General features: G+C 40.0%; 1 protein-coding gene across 3 annotated transcripts; it reads left to right on the top strand.

Moving 5' to 3' along the window:
- Nucleotides 1-451: 451 nt before the first annotated feature.
- Nucleotides 452-16,863, top strand: LOC102093216 (protein ELYS). 3 transcript variants are annotated; one of them, XM_065057913.1, is made up of 17 exons: nt 452-942; nt 1,038-1,136; nt 3,723-3,813; nt 3,901-3,990; nt 4,149-4,289; nt 5,076-5,180; nt 5,865-5,958; nt 7,115-7,238; nt 7,354-7,410; nt 8,201-8,347; nt 8,748-8,935; nt 9,107-9,251; nt 9,346-9,477; nt 10,501-10,648; nt 10,719-10,857; nt 11,376-11,483; nt 11,816-16,863. In XM_065057913.1, exons 2-17 carry the CDS (start codon nt 1,134-1,136, stop codon nt 12,075-12,077), a joined length of 1,974 nt encoding a protein of 657 aa, XP_064913985.1. In that variant the 5' UTR covers nt 452-942; nt 1,038-1,133; the 3' UTR covers nt 12,078-16,863. The 3 variants fall into 3 exon arrangements, with proteins under 3 accessions (XP_064913985.1, XP_064913986.1, XP_064913984.1); XM_065057914.1 differs by lacking the exon at nt 1,038-1,136; XM_065057912.1 differs by having other exon boundaries at nt 452-1,136.
- The last annotated feature ends 520 nt before the right edge of the window (nt 16,864-17,383 follow it).

Here is a 17,383-nt window from a genome sequence, read left to right as displayed (position 1 = left end):
ACAAATCAGCTAAACGGAACTTATCTTCAATTCTACTAGATGAGCATCTATGTATTCATGTTGTACTAAAGTCCTAAATGTATCTTTTTAGTATTTAATAATATGTTAACAAGCCATATAATAAATATTGGAACAGTTAGGAGATGCCATGTTTCACATCTTAGGCTTCTTATACCTTCTTTTAAGTTTTGCACCAGCTACCAGAACAGGGGCATATCCTATCTTTTTTCGAAGCTTCCTCAGGTTGCCTTGATCCGCAAGGCCATAAACAGCTGACTTCCAGGTCCCATCATGTACACAAGCACGCTGTGACATACGATGACATAGGAGTTAATTCAGAGGCTAAAGCTTTCCTGTGTTATCTTAATAATGACCTTGTGATTATTACATGTATTACACATTAGTCCACCACGAACTGTCCGGTGAAGCCCGAGGCCCCGAACACCACCAGCTCGTAGGGCCGCTCGCCCGCCCCATCGCCGCCGGCCGCCATGGCGAGAGGAGCCGCCGCACCCGCGCAGCGCCAGGCAGCGGCGCAACCGCGCGGACACGCCCAGGACACGCCCCTCGCCCCCCACAGGGGCGGAGCGCGAGGGCCGATCGCGGGGCGGCCGCTACGGTCGTTACGGGCTCGGGGTCCTGGCGGTGTCAGGGGCGTGAGCCGCTCCCCGCGCCAACCGGCAGCGGCACCGCCGGGAGAAGTGACCTTGCTCTCGGTCCTGCAGCGAGGAGAGAGCGGGAGGAGCTCTCTGAGGGGAGTTTTAACTTACTGTCAACACATGAAAGTGTACCAGGGTTTGGCCAAGTGGTTTCAGACCCCAGCAGTTGTTGAAGCAACGACGTGTGTAGGGAGAGGCCAGCATCACTGACCCACAGCAGACATTGTCTCCTGCTGAGCACGGGTCATTACAGCGAGTTATTGACATAAGCGTTTCAGCACAGGTAATGTAGGTGAACTGAGGACTCTTAGTAATCAAAAAGAAAACCTTAATGGCCTAGAAATAAAATGAAACACTCTGTTTCCCCTACAATCACAGCAAATATTTATGTTTTGCTCAACAACAAAAGCAGAACAAGGGAAAATCTGAAGTTCTTGTTGCAGTGGGGAGAAGCACTGACCCTGCAGAGCCCAAATGGTAAGGAGCACTCACAACTGCACAGCGCGGTGAGGTATTGTGTTCTCTGTGCTTTTCATGGCCAGGCTGCCCACCTGGAGTCCAGAGGCTTGCAGCAAGTCACTTGCGAAGCAACCTCGTGAATCCTGCCCGCTGGCCCTTTCTCCCAGGGAATGTCTGCCATATGTAAAACATTCCTGACAGATGGCTGTGTAACCTGTTTTAACAACCTCTAGTGACAGACACTTTCACACTGTTCCCCAGGCCATCACCTCCTGCACTTTGTTATGCATATGACTGGAGACAAGAAGCTAGATCTCCACATCCTGTAGTTTCAGCTCCATACCTTGTCTCTCCTGTTTCTAGAGGACATTGGTAAAAGATATAATCCCCGAGAGTACATAAAAAGTTGGAAACTTCCATGCATCTTCTCAGTCTTCCCCAGGTTAGAAAGCACTTACTATTTTGATCTTTGCTCATAGACCACTTCATATATACAATTTTCTTTTTCTCTTGCGAACTCTCCAGTGGGTTTATATTTTTCTTGAAATATAGTGCCTGCTACTAGGCCCCACATTGACATTAGTCTTTACCAAATCGATTGAGAAGGTTATATGATGTGCATGAATTTATGCCAGTTTCTACATGCCCAAAGATTTGCCTTTTTTGTTTGTTTGTTTTGCAAGTGTCACACTATTGATGCAGATGCAGCTGATTTTTTCTTCCACCTCAGAGGCTCTTTCAAATCACTGCTGCTTAGCCAGCCTTTTCCCGTCTCAGATTTGTAGTGAAGATTAATGTCCTTTGTGAATACATTCTAAACATCTCACCTCCAAGGCAGCAGGAGATCCTGACCTCGAAGCATCAACATCAACTCCTTGAGTGGTGCAGATTTGTAGGCCTACACTATCAGCTGTATCAGTGAAACAACTCAGCCTAACAAAAAACAAAGAGTCAGGGAGTGAAGGACAAAGCCTGGTTTTGTGTTCTTCTTTAACCCAGATCATCTTGTTGATCTGATTTACAGAGCAACCCTGCAAAACCAGTTTCTCGTCTTTGAGGTCACTGAACATCACACTTAGTCGAGCTGGTCTCTTGCTGCCTACCTGTCCTTCCTACACACTGGGATAATTTCCAGCTGTGCTCGTGATACTGTTGAACCTCTCTGAGCTACTTTCCTCTTACACTCAATTTTTCACTTCTGCCACCAATTCTCAAAGTAAAGTCTGTTTTCTTCAAGGCTTCTGTCTTTGGTCTTCTTTTTTCCCTTCTCCTTTGCACAAGCTTTGCAAAAACATTGCAACAATAAGCAATAGATACTATTCTCCTAAACTGAAGTTAACAAAAATAATTATTTCTTTCAACTTTGCATTAATATTTAAAATTGTTCAGTGACAGGAGATTGTGCGGAGCCTGGAAATTGCAGAGAGATTCTGACATAGCTTGCAGGGCAGGCTAGGATCTGCAGCCTTCTTTTTTCATCCCTTTCCTACAGAAGCATAGTTTACTACCTATTTTATCTCCTACTTCAATTTTTTCCTGGTTATTGCTTCCTAGGCGTGCTCTGCCGAGTACCCCCTTTCTTTGTTCATTCCACAGTATATCCCCACTGCTCTATCCTGTCCTGTACTTGTCTTGAATATGATGTTTCTGTTTGGTTGCCTCCTTTTTCTGCTCTTTCACATATATCAGCTGGTTGTCTTCTTCTTCCTCTTCTGAAATTGCTCCTCATGATAATATTCTGTGATCATTCCTCCTTTCTTGTGCAGCATTACAGCATTGCTGAAGGCACCTATCAAAACAGTTGAATATCGAAGGCTTTTAAAAGATGCTATTCACCAATCCAATTTATCTGTATTATTGGTATGATGGGTTACTCATAAAAAACACCAGTTAAATAATTACAATTAAGCTAAGCCAGAATGTTCATCAAATTTTGTGGCTTTTTGCTCTCTGGAGCCCCTGGATACACTGCAAAACTTCATCCCGTTGTCACTTTGAAATGATCACAAGTGATAATAATCACAATGATCAAACCCAGTGAAACTGCAACACATAAGTTCTCCCACTTGGAACTTGATCTCTGCTACTTGTGAATGGTGGCAGAGGGATCAGGCTGGCTGCAGTAGTGTCCTGCAATCCTGGCTTTGCCATCAGCAACATTTTCCCCAAATGTTGACTCATGCTTTATTGCAGACTCTGACTTACAGTTCCCATGTTTCATGTGCTCATTCTTGTCATGCTGGCAGAAGATACTGGAACATATTGTCAAAGAAAGTGCTGTGATTGAAATGTAGGAGATTTCAATGCTCAGTCTTCAGAGCATAATCTTTTTCCACAAAAGTGCGACACCTATGAATTGTATTTATTTATATACATTTCCCTTTAATAACTTTGTGTTGCTCCCAGCATCTAGTCTACAAAATTAGATGCAGTCTCCTATGATGTAAAGAAAATAGCTTATTAGTGCACAACAGAAGAAACAATTATGAAACTAAAATATTGTAATACTAAATGACTATACAGTTAGAAACAAATGCTTACTGTTGATGGTTCAGATGTTGCAAGTATGTAAGATTCTCATTTTATTTTATCTGTTCTGTTTAGGAGGAGCAGTTAGAAGCGATATTGTCAGCTGCTTTCCAGACAGGTTCTTTAGAAATTCTGACTGGATGCATTAAACATTGGACATCAGAAGGTAACACTTCTTACATTGTTTTCATGTGATAGATATTTTTTGCTTGAAATTGTCAATTCATGTCGTCTTTGTTTTCTTTCTTTAAAGAGCAGCCAAGTTCTGCTGCTAACTTACGGTTTGTTCTGCAGTGGACATGGAACAAAGTGATCTATACAAAAGCTGAATTTGACCAAATATGTGAGTACTACTAGAGTAATTCTATGCACATAAAATTATTCTAATTGAGCTTATTCAGTAATCTGTGAGTATATAATATTACATGTGGTCCTTTAAGTGTACTTTGAAACTCTGAAATTGCTCTGTAGGCTAATAATTTAGTATTTATTCTTGTACAGGTGTTCCACTGTTTGATGGCTCTTGCAACTTTACTGACCCACAGGCATTACAGGCTCTTCAGCGCTGCCAGTTGCATTTGCGCAGCCTTAGGACAGTCTTAAACTGTTTTCTAACAGAAGCACAAGAGCTTACTGAAAAAGGTTTGTAATAATATTACTATATCATTGATCTTTTTGATGAAGATTTGTAATTATGCTTGGGTTGTAACTGTGGAAACGTGAGCTTTTGTTGGTTTTGATGACTGGAAGACAGTCACATTCAGCTGGGAGAGAGAAGGGGCTCAAGTCTGAGAGGCTGAGACCACCCCTTAATATGCATTGAGTTCAGGGAAACAGGTTGTTGTGGAGTTCCTGCAAGTGGGTCAGGGAGGCTACATTCAGCAAGAAGCTGTGTAACCACCTGGGCTGAAATGACAGCAATCAAATGTATTAATGCTGAAAATTGTTCTTATTAATACTTAGCTAGCAATTTACAAATGCATGCAAATATGGTATTGTAAATTACTAAAAAACAGGAAGAATAAATAACTTGTCTAGTAAGTTGCCTGATCTTCTATAGCTTTCAACAATATCAGTTGTTCGTGGTATATTGAGGAGGGGGGAAAGAATATCCTTTTGCTGTGTTAAAAATCTCTGCTACATGAAAAAATAACGTCTTATTCATGACTGTATTTAAGAGTTCAGGCTTTTTTTCATTATTAGTAATATTTTAGCCTTTAGTGAATCTGGTTATTTGTAGGGGTTGTTTTTTGTTTTGGTGGTGACTGTGGGCTTTTTCTTCAATTAAGAAGGTGATACAGGGTGAAAAATGCCAAGAGAAATCTTTTGTCCATGCTAATTTGAGACTTTCTATGTAGTCTGATGAAGGGAGTTTTGTAAAAACTGAAAGAATTGCATAGCACAAATAATCTTATGCCTTTTTTTCAGGTTTTGCAGACTTGACAAACAAGCACATGGTCATCAGCCTCATTTCCTTGTACGCACAAGTGGTCGCCTGGTTTTGTCGATCCAGTCTCCTTCCAGAGGGTTTAGGTAAGCGTCAGCTTTTGTACATTGGTAATAGGAGTAACATGCAGTACATGATTCATATGAACACAAGCTTAGCTGTGCTTTTGTAAACATTTTGCTGTGAACAAGTCATGTTTTTCAGTGTCAGTGGATGCTGTAGGTCTGCTGGTGAAATTGAGAGGTAACTGTTTTTTCAAATACATAATGTAGAATACTGGAAGCAGTTTCTTTCCTGGATGTTTTTAGAAATAACAATAAGCCTCTGACTTCAAAGAGTTGCTTGTGTCTGCAGCTTGAAATACTTGCAATATTAAACAAATTACTATTAAACAACATGTACCTGAATGCTTGCTTTTACAGTAAAAGCATTACCTGCATGTTTTGAGCTTGTTATCCTTAATTGTCTTACAAATGCTTACATGACATTGACATTGAAAAAAACATTCCCTTTGAGAACAGTTTTATTAATGGTGAACTTGCACTTACAGTACTGAATGCTACATCATACCTTGAAATGGCACTTGAGACAATAAGTGTCTTGAACCATTTTGAGCAAAGGCAGAAAGAAGATTGGCTTTGTTCTCAATGGGAGGCTTGTCTGTCCTTCTTGATGCGTAACTTGTATGACTGTCTGTCATTTGAGTCAAAAATTTTAGTATAAAAATCTGATATTACTTCTCTAACTTGCTTTTACTTTCTTGCCTGTAGATGATGATATGCGTTTGTCTAGACCTTTCTACAATTATCTTCTGATTCAGAGCTACTATACTGGTCACCGACAGAAACTTGAGCGTTTATCAAGGTAAGACTTACAGGAAAACTTCAGAACACTTCCACTGCAAATTCAGAAGAGGAAGTGAATGGTGTTCATATCCACAGTTGAATTGGCTACATTTAATGCCTTTGCAGGCAATACTCTTGACTTCAGTGACGCGCGTGTTCTGCACAACACAGAGGTTACTTTCGTATGTCAAAATGTTTATATGTACCTCTGCTTAGTACCATTTGCTGCTATCATTTTTTGTAGCATACTTTATTCATTGTCTAAACTATATAATTTGCTGAAAAAGATTGTGTGATTAGTATAGGATCTGGTATCTACAATTCAGCAAAGGCCAGTGTTCACAGAACAATTGTCCATTAACTTCAAGAAAATCCCTCAAATATCCCACACATACTTTTTTAAAAACTTAACTGGTAATAGCTGATAAAAATTGTATTTCCCTAGATCTCCTACTCACAAGTAAGTTGGTGTAATTCTGCTGCTTTTTATCTTCGGGGATCTAAAGGGTAGTGTCACAGCAGAAGACTGTGATGGGCTTTTGAAGAATGTGATTTTTTTAAAAGTTCAGCCACCCCAAATTGAAATGGTATTTGTATAGAAACATAAACACTGATCAAGATGATACTAAAATTACCTGTGTGTGCTAGCTTTCTGAAAATATCTTTTTTTCAGTAGCAAAAGTGAGGTGCCAAGAACAAAGTCTGAAATTTCCATTACATTGTCACACAGCTGTGTATTAGAACACTCCAACTTGAGGCATTACATTTGTGATGAAGAATAGTCCTGCTATTTTGATACTGTTACCTTTCCTCTGCCAGACAATATAGGAGCGGTTACTTTGGTGCTTAAAACACTTTGTTTATGCTTCCTGGTATTAGAAGAAAACTTGGAACCTAAAAGGTTATTGCGACTTTTCCCTCTCTAAGAGAGTTTTTAGGATTTCTTTTTGGAACTCCTCTAATAGATGAACAGGGTCTAGCAAGCATCTGTCATCTGACTCAGAAATGTCTTCCATGTGCATTTCAAGTCACCATAATGTCTTTGTATGTTTGTTATTTTCTTGGACTCATGGGAGCTTTTTTTTTTGTTTTGACTGGAGGAAACGTGTTACACAGAGAGCCTGGAATTAGTCCATATATGGCTCTGTCCGAATTCTTGGTACCTTTTGTTGCAGAGGAAAATGGGATTCTGACTGCTTGATGATCGATGGACTGGTTTCCCAGTTAGGAGACCAAATTGAGAAGTTGTGGCAGAGAGATGAAGGAGGAACTGGGAAATATCCACCTGCTAGTTTACATGTGAGTGTTCTGCTCTCTGGAAACAACAATAAACACCAACCAACCCCTCCAAACCCCACCCAAAACCCAACGATTTAGGAAAGACAAGAGGTTTAAAAAATCTTTTTCATTTCAGGCACTGCTAGATGTCTACTTGCTAGAAGGCATTGAAGAAAGCTACAAACATGCAATTGTATCCCTTCTAGTTATTTTTATTACACCTTCATCCCATTTCCAGCACACCTAACAGGTCTTGCTTTTGTTTTCTTGAAAGTGCAGGCACACTGAATAATAAATGGAGATGAGAAAATAGTGATTTTTAAGCTGCTAAAATGTAGATAATTGCTTTTGCTGTTTGTTGCCTATCCTGAGAGGGGATCCTAGAGAGCAAGAGATTTAAAAACTGCTACCCCAGGCCATCTTCTGAGAGTATGGCCCTAAAAAGGGATGTCAGAAAGAGAAAATGAAACTATCAATGAGTGATCCACGTAGTGGTTTAAGCCCAGTTTTAATCATTCAGAGCTAAGCTTTATCGTAAGCACTCCATAGTTTACATTGTTTAATATACTCTGGTAATGAGGAAGAAAAAAAAAAAAAACACAAAAAAACAACAACAGTAGGATTTGTTTTCTTTAATAATGAAGCACTGGATGTTCAAATTTGTTGAAAGTCCAGCTGGTAGCTCCACTTACTAAAGAGGGAGCCTGAGTTTATAAGGGAAGTAGTTAAATATGTGAAGTTTACCCTTCTGAATGCCTTAGAGAAATCAAAGACAATTTCTGGTGATTTACCCAGAATGCAATTTTCTGGTTAGGACATGACTGTTTTCAGGTTATAACAGCTTAAATGGCAAGGCTAAGACATTTGTGTTTTCTGCTTCCTACCACTTTTATATTCTCATTTCATTGTGTCTTTTCTAAGTGCAATGTGATATATTTTTTGTCTTGCAAATTTATTTGCCTTAATTAGATACTTGATACCAGACAATTTACTTGCTGCTGGATATCAAGCATTCCTTTCCAACTAAAACAGAAACTTCAACTGACTCATTTCCAAAAGCCTTCGCTATCCCTTGGGGTCTTGTTAAGCTTATTCAAGGTTTTTGGCTTCTAGATCACAATGATTATGAAGTAAGTATGTTACAGTTTAATAACACACGCATTGCAGTACAAAACATTTGTCTATAAACTATTTGTTTTAAATGGTGCTTAGTTAATAACAGGTCCTAAAACATTAGAAGCTTTTTTGTAATAGTGCTACAATGTCTTCAGCAATAAGTTATCATGTGAAATTGATTAAACCAAAGAAGACATCACCTTTAATAATGCTTGATATTTGAATTCACAGAGCCACCCATGTAGGTTATTTTCAGCAGAACAGTTGAGCACTTGTCCAGTATCAAGTATTTTGTTAGTTGGTCACGGTCACGGTCAGTTCATTTAACGCACCCTTACTTAAGAAACTTTTGACTATTTTTGTTGCATGTGTGTATGTGTATCTCTTAACAAAGCTGATCTCTACCTACCACAGAGTGCACTGGCCCTGCTCTTTCATCCAGCTACAATCAAAAGTGTGTCATGGCAACATATGAGAGTTCTTCAGTCCCTCATGTGCCAGGGAGAGCACAGGCGAGCGCTCAGATACATCCAGATGATGAAGCCACCAGTGTCAAGCAGCAGTGAAGTGCGGCTTTTCCTCACCGTGCTGTTGTCCAATAGGTAAAGAAATACATCCCACTGCTTGGCCTTCAAGTCTTGTGAAAGGTGGAGAACAAATAATACCAGTCACAACCACCTACACTTCCTTTAAACTTTGAACACAATAGTTTTGGGGCATCTTTTTGGTTATACCATTTGTATTCCTTTATATCTCAAATAAATGAATTTCAGGTGCCTGGTGGAGGCTTGGGGTCTGTTGCAGCAACATACCACCAAGTTAAACATGGAAGAGCTGTTAAAACACATGTATGAAATCTGTCAGGAGATGGGCCTAATGGAAGACTTGCTGAAGCTGCCTTTCACAGAGACTGAACAAGTAAGTGTGGACAAGGAAAAAAGTCATAATCACCTCTTTGAAAAGAGAAGAGGCAGAATCCTACTAGATTTTTGCAATGCGTTATTTCTCACAGGAGTGTTTGGAGAAGTTTCTACAGACCAATGCTGGTGTCCAGAGTCGTGAATTTCTTTTAGTCCACCATCTGCAGCGTGCCAACTATATCCCAGCACTACAGTTGCATCAGTCAATGAAGGTTAATCCTACGGTAAGCGTTAAAGTTCTGTCAAGTGTGCAAGCTTCAGTTAGGTGTTACTAATGGGTTTTGGTAGTAGTCACTAACAATCCTGCTTTGTGTTTTGTACCCTTCTTTGAACAACTAGGAATAAGTTTCTACACCTTAAGCTACCTCTGAACCTAAAAGTTGAACAAAATACTTCACAAATCAAAAGCTGCTCTATGAAATTACAAATTAAATATTCAGACCATTTTTACTCCACTTAAAATAGTTATGTGTTACTGATGGGTTTTGATAGTAGTCACTAAAAATCCTGCTTTGTTTTCTGTACTATTACTTGAACTACCAGAAATAAGTTACCACCAAACCTAGAAGTTGAACAAAATAGTTCACTACTCCAAAGTGACTCTTGTGAAGTTATATATGAAATATTACAGACTTTCATTGACTCCACTTCAAATAATTTGTTTGCGTGTGAGAAATAAATAGATATATTTTCTCTCAGCCAATCTTGTAATTCAGTTATTCAAATACTGATGTTAAGTATTGTGTGAATTATTGAAAGTCACTGCTTTCTGTGGAATGAAGAGTATGCTGTAGTTTGTCTCTTGTATCTTGCCTGAAACATTATATTTATAGCTGAGAGCAGAGCATATGCTGATCCACAGGTAAAAATTTGTGTGTTTTTGTTTGTTTGTTTTTGGTGTGGTGCTTTTTGTTGTTTTTGGGGGTTCTGTTTGTTTGTTTGTTTGTTTCATTTCCTAAAGATACAGTGTGAATTTAATGTTACCAGTTTTATGACAGAAATCCATATCTAACTTCTATTTCTCAGAATAGCCAAATCAAATTTGGGAGTCTGTGAACTTCTGTTACGACTCTGTGATGCACTTGGTGTTTTCCAGAACCACAGTCTCCCAGTGAATCAAACATAAGGTGGATTTTACTCTGTCTCTAGAGGAAATGTATCCACTACTTCAAAACAGCACAGATAGTTCTGTGCAATGAACTTCTTTTAATGAGTTAACTTCTTGCTTTATGCTTTTCATTCATCAGAATGACTGTGATCTTCAGTTGAGAGACAAAGCAGTTGTCAGAAATGCTGTATTAGACCAATATGGCAAGATCCTTCCTAGAGTTCAAAGGAAGCTGGCGGCAGAAAGAGCTGAGCTTTACCATTTGCCTTCATCAGTCCTGAGAGAAGGTAAGTTTTAGGGGAAGTAACCATCACCTTGGTTACACAAGGCTGATATGTTTTCCTTCTTGCTTTCCAGTCTCCAGACCAAAGCCATTATCAACAGTAACAAAAGCCAATGCAGGAAATGTGTGTATTTTCATCGGTTATGTGTTATCCAAAATTAGAGAAGTGTGGGTAGGAAATGAGCAGAAACCCAGTTTCTCACGATATGATAGGTAAGCAGCCTCTGAACAAAGTTTAGTCTGGACCTACATGTTCGGAGAGAGAGAGAAAAATCCATTGGAATTATGTCAGTGTTTCGGAGGGAAGGTGCACCTGAAGGGAGCTTTGGTTGGCTTTTTTGCGCATACAGTGTAAAGGCTTTTAGGTATCTAAACATGATAAATAATATTTGGAGAGTTTTTCTGCTATGATAATATTATTTACGCAAATACATATATTTACATTATGGTAAATGTGTTTACAGTATGTCAGATAGCTGAAACTTATGATTGCCATAAAGCTACTGTTGTACAGAGTATGACAGACTTGATTGTGTGATCAAACAGTAATCCTTTACTACTTTCTGCCCAGTTTTGGCTTATTTCTGCTTCTTTTTATTATTAAGAGCAGAAAAGAGGCTAGTAGTTGTCTGATTATTTTCCTACAGGTGCTATGGTCGAATAAACATGAATTCTGGGATGTTTGGACTTCTGGGGAATGAAAGTCAGTGAAATTTTCCTTTTAATTCCAGTCCTAGAGTTACAGAACCACCAGTCCTGACACAACCTTTCCCTGATGCAGAGTTGCCCGGTGCGTTTATTGGGACACCAGCTACAAAATTTTCACAAAAATGTTCCAGGTAGTGTGAGTATTTCAAAAAGGTGTTGCTTCCCATTGTGTGTGTGTGTGCGCTATACACTTGCTGTAGTTTCAGTGTTGAATTTACATTTAGATTGACATCTATTAAAGACAGAGGCAGTGATTTAGGAAATTAAGTACGAAATGTTAAGAAATAAGTAAAAAAAAAAATAATGCCTGTCACTTGTTCATAGGCCTGATAACATCACCCCAACAGTAAGGGTTCACCTGCATTTTTTTCATGTTTCAGTTTTTTATCTTCTTATACTTCTTGAACACTTTTTTTCCCATTTATTTATTTATTTTCATATTCCCAATTGTGTCTCTTCATAGATTGTTGCATTCGGTGGTTCATCCTGTTCCTTCATGTTCTGCAGCACAGGGTGGTTGCTGGCAGTCGCCATGTGGAGCTTCTGCTTCATTCATGGCATCCAGCCCCTTGAAATCAAATCTGCACAGTTCCATCTCACAAAGGAACTTTTCAGGATCAACACAACTGAATCTACTAGAGACTCCCCCTGTGGTTAAGGTTTGTAATTTAAGAAAACTGGAAGAACAAAGCAAACCAAAAGCCTGCCAACTACATTTAAAATGAAAACACCAAAGTATTTTATCACAAACACTGTGGGATTGAAACTGTGAAATATTTTCAGTATCATGTGGTTGTTGTATCTACAGACCTTTCAGAAGCAGCATGTTGAGAACAGTCTTGAAGAGCTTAGTTCTAAGCTAGTTGTAGTATGCAAGTTGTCTGGGTTCATGAAACACACTTGATTTTTATTGCATGGAACAAAGGAAGTTAAAATTGGACTTTTCAATACACTTAGGTGCAATTTGTAGATTAACCACATCATTATTTAAGTGCTCAATAGCTCTGTATAGTTTGTCTTGCTTACCTAGAAGCAAGAATGTTATTGCTTCAGTTTCTTAATCTGGTCAAGTGAATGACAACTGAGTGATGTCAATTAAGTGATGCCAGTCTCTATCAAATCCAGTGATGGCTTTATGCAGGAATTTTAGTTATTGTGTTCAACTGCACTTATATTCACTGTCATCAAACTCTTATCATGCAAGGAAATAAAACTTGACCTATCTTGTTGGTGCTGTTCTTTTTGCCTTTGCCTACCTGAACAAAATAGTTGTGATTTCTCCAAATTATAACTGTTTTTTTTTTTCTTATTAAATATGGTCCACATCATTAAGCTTGTTTCATTGTCCTCTTTTAAAACTGTTTCAAATACTGTCAAATCTTTTTTGAGTGAAGGTGATGTTTTAGTTTAACCCCAGCTAGCAATCAAAACCTTGTAGGGGAGAGAACTGAAAGAGAAGACAAAAATGCATAGATTGAGATTAAAACAGTTCAATACAATAACATAATACTAATATACTACTAGTAATAAAAATACATAGAAAATGAAAATAAAACATAAAAATAAGTGATTCTTAAAGCAATTCCTCAGTAACTCTGTCCATGTCAAGTAGCCAGTCCAGAAAAGAGAGCAGCCTGGTCCCAAACTGCTGATCCTGAGGAAAGAGAGAAAAAAGGCCAAATAGGCAGAAAGGCCCAGAAGCCAACTGCAAGATGACAGAATTTCAAAAGAGCAAACTAAAGGAACTCCTGAATGGAACTCAACCAAAACAGACCTGAGCTGGAACAGGTCTTCCTAGCCAGAAATCCACACTGTCATTAAATACACAGCATTATGCTAATGGCATGGAATATTCTCATTGATCAGCCTGGATGTCAGTCAAGGTCTGTTCCATCCATGCCCCCCTTTCCAGCTGCTTCACATCTGCAGATAGAAAGCCCAAAAAGGCCTTGGTCTCGCAGACAACAGCTAAGGTAACAGTTCTTACATTCTCTTCTTATCAACACAAAAACACTGGAAAGCCACATGACAAAGGATATTAATTCTGGCCCAAAGTGCCATCTTGTCCTCAAATGAAATCCAAACGATGACCATGTTAGCTACAAAAAATAAGAGTTTCCAACTGCATGAAGAAAATTAACTCATTTTAAGTCAACCAGCACATTCCACCCCTTATTGCCTATCATTTATGTCATGCTTAGGTATTACTAATACACTCTAATTAATTACTACTACTATATATATACACACACACACATATACATATATACAAACAGATATGATTCCCTTAGTCCATGGGCCTTCCTTCTGAAATATTCATTGAATTCATTTAGTTCATGAGTTTGAGCTTCATTTTATCACAACAGTCTTCCAGCGTGGGAAAGATGGTGTATCTAGTGCAGCTCATACCCACAGTTCACGGGTTAAAGATGTCAACTTTGAGGAAATTGCCAGGTGCCACTTGTTGAAGCCAGCTCTGGTTTCATCATCACTACGTTAATCCGAAAGACGCTTACTGAACACAGTTAGTATGGCCTACAGTATTATGTAGCAATTAACATTATGCAGTTCAATATTGAGCATTCCTACCCAGAATCAAATCTCTCCAAGATACACATCAGACTTCTCCATCCTTCATCATCACCCACCAGGGGCTCCCAGGTCCTTGAGCAAAAGCAATCCCAGGAATGGGTTTGCCTTTGCCTGAGGCAAGAGTAACCCAGACTGCCTTCCCTAACATAGTTTTCACATGCACTGCAGGGACTTTATCTCCTTTTACAGTACACAGAAGTCACTTGATAGAGAGGGCTCACAATCTGACCAGTCTGGAATGTACATTCTCCAGAAACGTAAAACACCCAAGAAAGCTTGTGTCTCCTTTTTATTAGTTGGTGGAGACATAGCTGCTGTTTGGTTGATCTGACATTGGGATCTGACAACATTCATCTTGCCATTTTATTCCTAAGAAAGCAGATCTGATTTCCTTGATTTCCTATAACAGCTTTTCAAACCACTCTTCACATTTTTCAGACAGTCTCTCCACAGCTGAAACACAGGCCTGTAAAGAGGTAGCAAGCTTGTTCTCTAAATCCCAAAGTTGGTCAGCTACTTCATTCACCTTCTGTGTACCTGTGCTTGTCCACCTCATTCCTGCCAAGGACATAGCACATGACAGTGGTGCACTCTAAATGAACTTCTGCCACATGGGTCATCTACAATTGATTTCACCTGGATCTGTTTAGTCCTGACTGCCTGGGCCAAAATAAACTATCTCTCACAGAGCTAATTCTCTCAGGCAGAGGGTACCTCTCTCCGTAGTGTTCCACCTCCCTGGATGACATACAACATCATCCTTGAAGGGATACCTTGCCTTTGTGGCTGTCAGGAGTTGCCTCCAGAGGCTGCAGGATTCTTTCTCTTTTCAATCACCCTGCCAAGGGCTGCTTCCCTCGACAGAGATCCCAGCTGCTTAGCTTCCTTACCCTCTAGTTCCAGACCACTGGCTCCATTATCTGATATATAGCATCGGAGCAGCCATGTTACAGTATTTTTGTCTTCATGATGACTGAAATCTCTTGGCATATCTCACAGCTCATTTTGAGATAACCACTCAATCCTTATCTCTTGCTCTGCCCCCTGCCATGATGATAACACTCCCTCATCCTCATTTGCTATGTTAGTCTTTCTTGTGACTCTTTACAAGGGTGACTGGTGCTGACACAGGCTGTTCACCTGCTTGACTTATTGCCGGTCTGGATAGTCACAGTGTGCACTGCAGGGGACTGAGTGGCTGAAGTGGCTGTCACCAAAACTGGAGTAGCTGCAGTACCTGCTGTCAGGGTTGGAGTAGCAGCAGTGCCAGACATGGCAGGGCGGAGTAAATGCAGTGGCTGTGTGGGAGCTGCAGTAGCTGCGTTGTGTGTCACTGAGGCTCAGGCAGATGCAACATCTGTCACAGGAGCTGGAGTAGCTGCAGTCCTAATTAGCCTTATTTCCTTAAATAATGTTATCGCCAGCAAGAACTGACACACATTCAGCAAACCCGGCAATACCAACAGGGTACGATCAAATCCCCAAGGATATTCTAAGTTCTCAAAAACTTCCGTACTCCGTCCTAATGAAAAAGGAAAGGTGTGGTTAGATAGCTCTTCTATAGCCTGGCTCATCCAATGGAAAAAAAACAGAGGTACAATTATCTTTAATTTCCACTGGAGGGCTCTCAAGGTACAACAATAATGAATATAAGTTCACTATTGGCTTAAGTTCAATTAGTGCTGAGCCACACAGCGAAACCATTACTGTAGACCAAATTCCAGCAGTGACAGACTGCACAAAAGTACCGGTAAAATATGCTTGGAACAAATAAGGTACTGCAGAACAGTTCAGAGAGCATGACGACACAAGGCTTGACACAGAATTTTTAAACCAATATGATAAATGCATTCTGCTTTACCACTGCTAGATGATGCCCAAAGAACACAGACCTGTGATTCTCTCAACCCTTCAAGGTGGTACCTTGCCAAGAAAATCGAACTTGAGTCATAACAATAAAAACACCAAACCTCAAAACTTTAGCCCCTCTCTCATGCCAGATTTTAGCCAAAAGAGACTGTCATGGTTTAACTCCAGTTAACAATCAAACCCATGATAGCTGCTCACTCACTCCCCACCCTCCAAGTGGGTGAAAGAATTGAAAGGGAAGTGAGAAAACTCAGGGATTGAGGTTAAACAGTTTAATACAATACCGAAATAATACTAATACACTACTAGTCATATACATAAAATGGAAAAAAAAAAGTGATACTCAATGCCTCATGAATTGCATCCACATTGAGCAGCCAGTCCAGGAAACAGAGTTCCCTGGTCCCAAACAGCTTATCCAGGGTAGAAAAAAAAGGGAAAAAGGAGAAGAAAGGAGAGAATATTGCAGACAACAAGCTGCCTTATCCTTCTTTCTTCAGGAAGTTAATTTGAAAAATAACATTTTATGTTGGCATAAAAACCACAACACCAAAACAAAAAAGCACAGGTTATTATCATCAAGATTTTTGTACCTTTGGAAAAAGAGCAGTACAGAGACTAAACTTTGTCCTCCCTGCTGGTACAAACTCAGCGTGTAATTGAAATTAATACTTTTGACAAGTGAAGCTGTTTAGAAGATTTAAGTGGTTTTAAATTAAAAGCACTTCAAAAAATAACCACTAATTTATTTTTTTTTTTAAAAGCTTTTATTTTCATAGAAAACTAAAGTTTTGGCCACATCTGCTTCTGCTTTTCCGGGGTTTACTCCTCAGTCTATTCTCAGATCCAGCCTTTGCACCACACCCCTGGCAACTCCCTCTGCATCTCCAGGACGATCAGTCACTCCTCCTCTACGAGCAAAGGAACCCAGAATATATTTCAGGGAAGAGAACTCGGAAGCAAAAGGGACTGCTGGGGTAAGCTGGGCTGTTGTTGTTGGTTTTTACAGTTAAAGGCTTTATGGACTGTGATTTCATTTATTTTTTTTTTTTTTAATTAAAAAAAACCCTTATATTGAGAATTGGAATTTGAAATCAGACCTTCTGTAGCATCCCGTGCCTGCACGACCATATTCATCAAAACAAGCAGTGACCTTGGCAGTTTTTACTCAAGTGTTGTTAGGAGCTGTGATGGCTCCCAATGGCTGATTCAGCTTCCTGCAGTACCTTTTCAAATGACAGTGTGGCAGGAAGGTTTGCAGCCCAAGAGCGGCAGCGGAGGGGCAGACACCGCCCCGGGCTGTGCCGGCAGCCACGCCCGGCGGACCCCGCGGCAGCACCGGCCGCATCCCCACACTCACCGGCCCCACGCAGTTGAGCACCAGCCACATCTGCCTCGCCATGGGACCCTGGGACCGCGCGGGCCCTGCCACCGAACTGTTCGCCATTGTCCTACTGCCAAACCCTACAAGTACTTCCTCTCCCGTTTTAGCACAGCCTACTACATGCAAGCAAGTAAGGAAAAAAGTTAATGCACCTCAAGTCAACAGTTCAGTGACGGCTGATCTTTA

Source organism: Columba livia, chromosome 3 (genome assembly GCF_036013475.1).
Source record: "Columba livia isolate bColLiv1 breed racing homer chromosome 3, bColLiv1.pat.W.v2, whole genome shotgun sequence".
In the NCBI taxonomy this organism is placed as follows: Eukaryota; Metazoa; Chordata; class Aves; order Columbiformes; family Columbidae; genus Columba; species Columba livia.
The sequence above is the reverse complement of the archived record's forward strand: the minus strand, read 5'-3'. Positions and strand labels throughout refer to the sequence as shown.

What these genes read in the sequence shown, in the direction of transcription:
- LOC102093216 (XM_065057913.1), top strand. An exon ending in AGCTGAATTTGACCAAATAT is followed by an intron (nt 3,991 to 4,148) that starts GTGAGTACTACT and finishes ATTCTTGTACAG; the next exon opens with GTGTTCCACTGTTTGATGGC. An exon ending in AAACTTGAGCGTTTATCAAG is followed by an intron (nt 5,959 to 7,114) that starts GTAAGACTTACA and finishes CTTTTGTTGCAG; the next exon opens with AGGAAAATGGGATTCTGACT.